The 8,488-nt window shown below is 33.3% G+C and overlaps 1 protein-coding gene across 2 annotated transcripts; it reads left to right on the top strand.

Annotated features, from left to right (window-relative positions):
• The first annotated feature begins 478 nt into the window (after positions 1-478).
• On the top strand, positions 479-3,087 carry LOC141692605 (uncharacterized). Of its 2 annotated transcripts, none has more exons than XM_074497496.1 (4): positions 479-960; positions 1,073-1,195; positions 1,524-1,713; positions 2,709-3,087. In XM_074497496.1, the coding sequence occupies exons 1-4, from the start codon at positions 772-774 to the stop codon at positions 2,840-2,842; spliced, it is 636 nt and encodes a 211-aa protein (XP_074353597.1). In that variant the 5' UTR covers positions 479-771; the 3' UTR covers positions 2,843-3,087. The 2 variants fall into 2 exon arrangements, with proteins under 2 accessions (XP_074353597.1, XP_074353596.1); XM_074497495.1 differs by having other exon boundaries at positions 488-960; positions 1,518-1,713.
• The last annotated feature ends 5,401 nt before the right edge of the window (positions 3,088-8,488 follow it).

Genomic DNA, 8,488 nt, shown 5'->3' with positions numbered 1-8,488 from the left:
TTGAAGAATAGTTAAAAAAATTATAAGTTGATTCCCTAGTTGAACAAAGCAAACATGCACAAAGGTGAACAATAATTGTACATTCCGTTTTTGGAATAAAACTAATTATTAAAAATAATTCAGGGTCATTTATTTTTTAGCTCATTTTTCTTTTTGAGTTCCCCTCATTCTGTGTTCGAAACAAACGTCCCGTTAGATCTTTCTTCGTTTTAATCCGATCACAAATTTGAATTTGGTAAACAAAATAAACTAATGGGAAATATTTTTTTAAAAAAAATAAATAAAAAATCAACTGAATTACACTAAGAAATATTAACCGTTACAATAAGACAACAATTAATCAGCAGGATAGAAAATGGAAGTATCGGAAAAAAGCGCGCACATAGAATGCAAAATGCATGTGTGATGAGTGAAACGGATAAGAACCGAAACGGAAAAAGGGAGAAGTGGGGGGAGAGGAGTGGTCACGTGACCCCGTTGGTACGGTTCTGCACTTAACTCACCTCGTCACTCTTTTTTCATTCAAAGCTCTAATACATACACTATATTCTACACATTACATACATGCAGCAAAAGGTAGCGTCCGTTTAGTATTCCAAACTTCAAAGCCCCCCTCTTTCACTTTTCCCCAATTTCAAACCAAAACATCCTCTCTCTCTCTCTCTCTCTCTCTCTCTCTCTCTCTCTCTCTCTCTCTCTCTCTCCATCTCTCTGTTACATATATAACCTCTCTCTCTCTCTCTCTCTCTCTCTCTCTTAATAATAATAAAAATGGCGGACCTGTACGACGGCAAATTGTGGCTTCCTTCCTATACATTTCCGGCCAATGAACTAACGGCGACTCAACTTCCGGCGAGCATGTTCTCCTACTACTCTACTGGTCCTCATAGTAGCACTGAATGCTTCGCTGATACTAATTTGCTTCCTAGCAACATCCTTCACCGTCCGTACAACACTCATGTACATTTTCTGCCGCTGCATGTATATATTAAGTATTTTATTACTTGTTAGTTGATTTTTTTTTTAACTGTACATGTCAATTTTTAACTTCAATTTTCGACCGGTTTTGCAGTTTAATAGGCCGGCGGTTCAGAGCGGTTCAGTTCTACAAGGCGGTGCTTTCGGAGTAAACAGAGTGTCGGCTTTTGAGGCTTTTCACATGTCCAATCAATTTCTCACTCCGGTTCAACTTCAGGTGTGCCATAATTTTATTTTTTTCAATATTCAACTCCATATCTACAACTAAGCTGTAATTTGTACTACTATGTGTGCTGTGTGTGTATGCGTTTGCCTTCAAAAATTGAAGTTATTTAGGCTAAACCGAATTCTATACTTACTGTTGATAAATTTAATTTGTATTTTGGAGAATGCTATGCTGTGTGAATTCTGTATGCTTATGTTGTGATTTTTTTTTAGGCCAAGTTAGTGAACATGAATATATACGTGTGTGTATGTTTGCTAATTAATTATGTAGTTGATCTGGAAATTGAAGCGGCTTTTGTTTTATTTTTAATTAGTTACAGGTTGAGATGTTGAGGAGAGAAGAGAGGATGTTGAGAAATTTAGCAGCCCAGAATTTAGGAATTCCGCGAGGAGGTTTAGGGTATGAGGAGCAGAAGAAGCTGATTCGAGGAGAATACAGGGGAAAAGGAACTGGCGTGTTTATACCTCGCACTGGCATTAAGGCTCCTACAACCAGAACCAGGAAGGATTGTAAGTTATATTTCAATGTGTGTGTGTGTCTGTTAATCAAATTGAATGTCAATTTATAATTAACTTGAGCTCCCTAGGTCTTCATTCTCCATGCATTCTATGGGTTTTTTTTCCGGATAAAATTGTTTGCATTTTATTGGTCAAAACTCAAAACCCTGTCAAGGAGCAATGTAAGTTGCGTTGTTTTACATTCAAAATTGTATTACGGAGTGAAATTAGTTTACAAATTGATTAATTGATTGTGTGAAGAATGAAGACTGTCTTTGCTTTAGAATGGTCTCAGAAACATGCCAAGTCATAAAATTCGTATTGGTTTATGCCTGTTCACATCTGGATGAAGTCATGAAGTTATACTTATTAGTTTCTGTTTGATGTTATTAGAGCAAGTCCAGTGGTGATGTTAAAATAGATGTAGTTATTGTTATTACAGCAAGTCCAGTGGTGATGACTACCTAGGCTAGCAACAGCATTTACAGTTGATCATAAAACCTGTTCTTTCCATCTCTTTATTGTTTCCATTTGGAAGTTGAAAGAGAGGGAATTTAATGCAAAACTAGAATGTTTTGCTAGTGCACCATACTTGGTGTAAAAGTAATTAAAAACAAGGAATAATGCTGCTCATCAGGTTCTACTTTTAGACAATTTTAGAGAAGGTGCAAATTTGTCTCTATCCTTTTAATTAAGCTACATTCTTAATGAGTGGTCCCAATATTGCTTTCAAGTCTTTAATGTTGGATTATGTAAAATTTCTGACCAAAGATTGCAAGTGAAGGACTGTGAATGTTTGTTTTAATTTTTTAGCAACTTTAACTTGTAATTAATTAAAATACGTAACCTAATCGTTTAGATGAATTATGAATTGTGATTCTAATCATACCTCTCAGTTGTGCATTTCATATGTGTCTTTCCTCTGTCAGCTTTGTCATCTTTATTTGGGAAATATAGTTTGGGAGTTGATGAAATTGAAATGAATTCACATTTTCACCCTCTGGCAGGTGCAAGGACCAAACAGGAGGATCAAGTGCATTCACATATAAATTCTGTAAAAAGGTTTGATACAAAGAATGAAGTGGAGTGCCATTACCACCTTCCACCGGAGCTGGCTTTGCCTCAAGATTGGACTTACTGACTTCTCCTTTCGGCTAATAATCTTGTAGAGGTCAAGGGGAGCGCGACTGACGTTGCCTTTAGAATGGACTTACTGATGTTAGTGTAGTCTGTAGTGCTTGGATCATTATCTTAGTTCGTAGAAATAAGGCTTAAAAAGCTCTGATGTGCATCTTGTAGGAATAAGTGTTAGGTTCAGTCCCCTTTGTCTGAATTGGAAGTCTGTATTATATTATATAAGTATCAGATCAACCAAACCTTGAAATATCCCTGTGTTAAAATGTTGGTCCATCTACATCTACTAAAGAAAACCTTTCAAAACTAAGATTACAATTTTAGCTACTAATTCAAACTGGAAACTTGTTATTCTTCTTTGTACATCAGTAGGAATGGTCACGAATCCTGAAACCAAAGATATCATACGTCTTGCCTTTATTGTGTAGTCTAAATTCAATGATGTTACATCTCCAGAGATTGTGTGTTTAAGTTTTGAAAGGGGAAACCAGCGGGTATGGGACTCTAGCGTAAAACAGTGCTACTTACTGAAAATGTAAAGTTTTACTGTCCCACTAGTTTCATTATCCAATAAAAAAAAGTGTGTTTACGCAGTTTCCTTGTTCAGCCAAGCATTGAGCTGGGTATTTTTCAAGAACTCCCATGCTTTGCCTTTTATGCAGTCTTCTGAACTGGCTAGTTTGACTTGCTTTAATAAGTTTTGTCTATATATAATAATCTTTTCTTTTTGTAGTCAGCTTAGCGTTGCAGAGCATAGCCGCACAGTTTGCTCTGTTTAAGCAGCAGAACTGGCATGTGAGGCCGGGGAACGAATACACAACCCCTAAAAACAGTTTGACCAGAGGCTCCTTTTAAAGAACAAGTTGTTTATTTATTCATAGAATAAATTTACGAGTATAGATTAATGATTTGTCGGTATAGCAACACCAAAAAAAAATTGTTTATGTATTAAATAATCGACTGAAACCCACTTTAGTATATAGTATTAGTGTATATATTTAAAACTGATAATTTACAATTACTTACATCTTTAATTGCTATATTAAATTATGTAATCAAATTTGTTATAAATAATTTTTAATTGCTATATTAAATTATGTAATCAAATTTGTTATAAATAATCTTAAGTTTAAGTGATAGTTTAATATATTACACGTATTTTGCACATAATATTGATAAAGTACGATAAAGTACAGAGAAGAGAAAAAAGTATGTTTTTACTATAATGCATAAGTTGTTCTCAATTATAATAGAAGATGATTTATATAGCGAATAACCAAACAATAATAAATAAAAACATCGTAAGGAAACTATTACGAAAACTATATAATAATAAGAATTTTATATAGGTTAATATCCAACTTCAAACTCACGACGGTGAATCGAGAATTTGCCAAATAAGAAACGGAGTCATATAACTAAACAATTCAAAACTGCAACCGAGAAAGCATGAGAAATTTTACCAGAATTCATAGCTCGACAACATATGAGAAATTGTCCAAGCACCGGCGACATACGAGATAACTGAGCAATTCAATAAGAGAAACGTCTAAACACGCAACAACACAAAAGACAACAGAGCAATTCAAGAGCAATTCAAGTGTATTTAACCCAAAATTAGAGTTAACAAGAAATCCAATCATCAAAAGAATAACTGTCTGCTTTACCTAATAACTAAAACAACTTTATAACTAAAAGAAATTCGTAACTATCGAAATTAAATCCAAATAACAAATCTACGACCATTAAAACTAAATCCAAACATAATATCAAACCCAATAACCAATTCAAACAAATTCCAAATAACCGAATCCAAGTCAACAAACTGTATCCAATACTTACCCAAATAAAAACTATATCCAAATCGATCTGTGTGCACAGAGAGTACCAAATAAACTAAACTAATGTGCCTATAACATCAAATAAATTAAAACAGTCATTCGAAGGGCCAATATACCTAGAGTACCAAATAAACTAAACCAATCTCGCGAATGGCCAAAAGCACCAAATAAACTAGACTCATCCCGAGAAGGGCCAAAATGCCTAGAGTGCCGACTAAACAAAACTGATCACTCAAAGGGCCAATGTGCATATAAATACCAAATAAACTAAAGTAATCACTCGAATGATTAGTATGCTTAGAGAACCAAATAAAAAATAAAAGGCGGAGAAATATACAGATGTGCCTATGGCTACCTTAATCATCAATACGATAAAAGAAAAGCAAGATGAGGGATTAAGAAAGAAAAAACAATATTATTAATGAGTGAATATCATCGAAAAGAGATCGAAAGTGTACATTAGAGTCCCAACAAAACCAGTAGAAAGAACTTCAACCAAATTTTACCTAAAAAAATCCAACCAATTCAAAAGGAAAAAAAGTAATCACGATTAAAATTCAAAATCATCCTAAAAAATGAAACTGATTTGGAGAAAAAAAAACGAAACACCTGTTTTAAACCCGGTATGTGGAAACCACCATAATCGACTTTCTATCAAACTATCTCGCATCGAACTATAACTTTTGATATCATGATATAGTATAAAATATAAAAATAAAAGTATGATTTCATTATATATGAATTGTTATCAATTATAATATAAGAAATGCTCGCATAGCCAACAACCAAATAATAAAGAAAAACATCCTAAGAAAACTATTACAATAATTAAACTAACTAATAATAAGAAATTTATATATGTTACAAATATTTCTATTCTCAATTCTAGATAACACATTTTATACAATTAATAGCTAGCTCGAACGTGAAGCGGATAAGACAATATTGGGCGTGTTTGGATCTAACTTTTATAAGTTCACTTATACTTATAAGCCCATTAGAATTTATCCATTAGTATTTTTCGACATAACTTATAAATCAAATTTGTAATTTATAACATAATAAGTTGAATGTTACTAATGACGTACTTTTTCTCAACTTATTTTAATTTTTACTTTTTATTAACTATGGTTTTAAAATATTTTTATAATTTAAAATTTACGAACTAAAATAATTATATTTTAAAGTTATTTATTTTATTTCATTTAAATAAAAAAAATTATGACTTTAAAATAAAATTATCTAGACAATAATAAACCTTATAAGAATTAATCTACTGATCACTTATAAGTCTGTTATTCATTAATTTTAAATTATAAATTACTTATTTTAATATTTTTCAAACGGGCACAATAATACACTAAGAAAAGATATAAAGTAAATAAATACGAGAAGCAAATAAATGGAGGAAAAAAATAAGGAAAGACAAGGAACACTTATAACAAGACTAAGGGTGCAATTGAGTCGAGTCAAGTTGAACACTACTAGACTCGGCTCGAGTTCGATTAAAATAATTCGGTTTCGAGCTCGAGTTTGATCTAGAATTTAATTTAAAGTTCGCAGCTTGGTTTGTAAAATTTTGGTAGACTGGAGTTCGGCTGGAAAACTCGAATCAATTTCACTGAATTTTAAAAAAAACTTGAAATATGACATGTTCGGCTCGAGTTTAGCTCGATAAAAATTAAAAAATATACAAAAACTATTACTTATTTATATAAAAATATATTTAAAATAAAAATAATTTAAAATAATATAGGCTCGATAAGTCTCGTGAACCTTGCGAGCGGGGTAATTTAAAACTCGAGCTCGGCTAAGTTTAAAATTCAAAAAATTCGAGCTCGACTCAATTATTTTTGAGCCGAATTTGAAATTTTTATAAATCGAACTCGATTAACTCACAAACAGTTTGACTCGTTAACGCCCATAAATAAGACTAAAACATGATTGGGTCTCTTTAAAATAGATATGTCACATCTGGGTTAAGGTGGAACACATTTCGGCCAAATTTTTTAAAGATATCTCACATCTGGGTTATGGTGGAACACATTTGGGCCAAAAAATGAAGGTGGAATATATTGGGGCCCAAAAATGTTACAGAAAAGGCCTTTATATTTGGGGTGTTTCGTTCAACATAAAAGTAAATACTTATAGGCCCGTTTATAGAGCCGAACAGGCATGTTCCAAACAAAAAAAGAAACATGCAGCTGGTGCTGTAATTCGAGTAGAGCGGCTCGCGAGTTCGCCAGACTCGAACTCGTTTAAATGGGCTCGACTCGACTCGTTTAACTAAACGAGCCGAGTTCGGGCAGGGCTTCCGGCTCGTTTAATTACTCGAGTCAGCCCGGTTTGACTCGTACCATTACTTTCAGGTCTTTAACATTCTTCTTCTTTTAACTACCGCTTTAATTATTTTACTTATTAGCATAAATAAAACACTTGCTTTGCTTAACTTGAATCTCAATCACAATTCACAATATATCATTTTGATCATTTCAATATAAAATTATTTAATTATCATTTGAGGAAGTTCAAATCATCAGCTGCGCTTTGATTTCATGCTTTATTTCCTGTATCTTGCAATATGTTCCTACACTTGTAGCAAAACGAATTTTTGGCAACTAAAGTGATCTTTAGATTTGGTTTTTTTTAGAAAAAATAATTATAATAAAAAAATCCGTGCTTGAAATATCAACATACTTCAGCACATTGATGGATGTTAAATGAGTTGCGTACTTGCATTCTAAATTTCCAAACCTTCCGCGTGTCAAATATCTATGTTTTCATCACCGTAGTATGTGGCAAAACCAAAGCCTACAGAAGGTGAAACAAAGCCTTATGAGTTTTGACATAAAACCTTTTAACCTTTGGTGGAATTCATTTTAAATCATCTTCTTCCGCTGCTCGGGACACCAGACCATCCATTGCACACACGTAAAATGTCACGTTGTAAAAAAATTGATAGTCAAGTAAACCGACCACAATTAGCTGTCGGTTTTAAACCCCTTTAATTCTGATTACAATTATCGGTTGGTTTTATTTGATTAGAAATGACATGTTTTCTTGAGGTAAATAATTTCTATTAATAAATTTCAAAGGCTCCTTATCCTTGATATGCGATTGTTACAGTCACAGATGCAGTTTGCTAACAATAATTGTATGCTGTGAACCATCTCCCAATTTTTAATAGCTGTACATTGTTAGCACTTTTCATCGTCTGACTTTCCAGTATAATCCATCATAACAAAACTTCTTGACATTCCACAGGTCTTCATCTCAATATAAAAGGTTTCACTGGTACAATTCGTTGCCCTTGTTTCATTGATATTGTTGTGTTTATATACACATGACACTACAAGGATAATGATTATCTATATACAACAGACTACATATTTCTCAGTAGATAAATGAAGTTGGTTATATAATACAAATCTAAATCTCCGCATTTGTTGCCTTCATCTGTTGTTGACCAGGTCTCTGTCGTGTGCCTCAACATCATCATTGTCTAATGTCCTAACACGCCTTCGCAAGATGGAGGTTCCATTTGAAACTCCTATCTTGGAACGAAATAACTGAAAAGGAAGACGTGGTAACGGCTTTGTCAATATATCAGCTATTTGATCTTTCGTACTTATATGATGAACTCGGAGAAGATTTTGCTGCACTTGTTCTCTAACAAAGTGATAGTCAAGAGCTATGTGCTTCATCCGGGAATGAAACACTGGATTGGTAGAGAGGTAAGTAGCGCCTACATTGTCACAATACAGCCGAGGAGCAGTAGGCAACTTCAAACCAAGTTCACTTAATAACTGAGA

The sequence above is a fragment of the Apium graveolens genome, chromosome 10, assembly GCF_009905375.1.
Source record: "Apium graveolens cultivar Ventura chromosome 10, ASM990537v1, whole genome shotgun sequence".
NCBI lineage: Eukaryota > Viridiplantae > Streptophyta > Magnoliopsida > Apiales > Apiaceae > Apium > Apium graveolens.
This window is presented reverse-complemented; position numbering and strand designations above follow the sequence as displayed.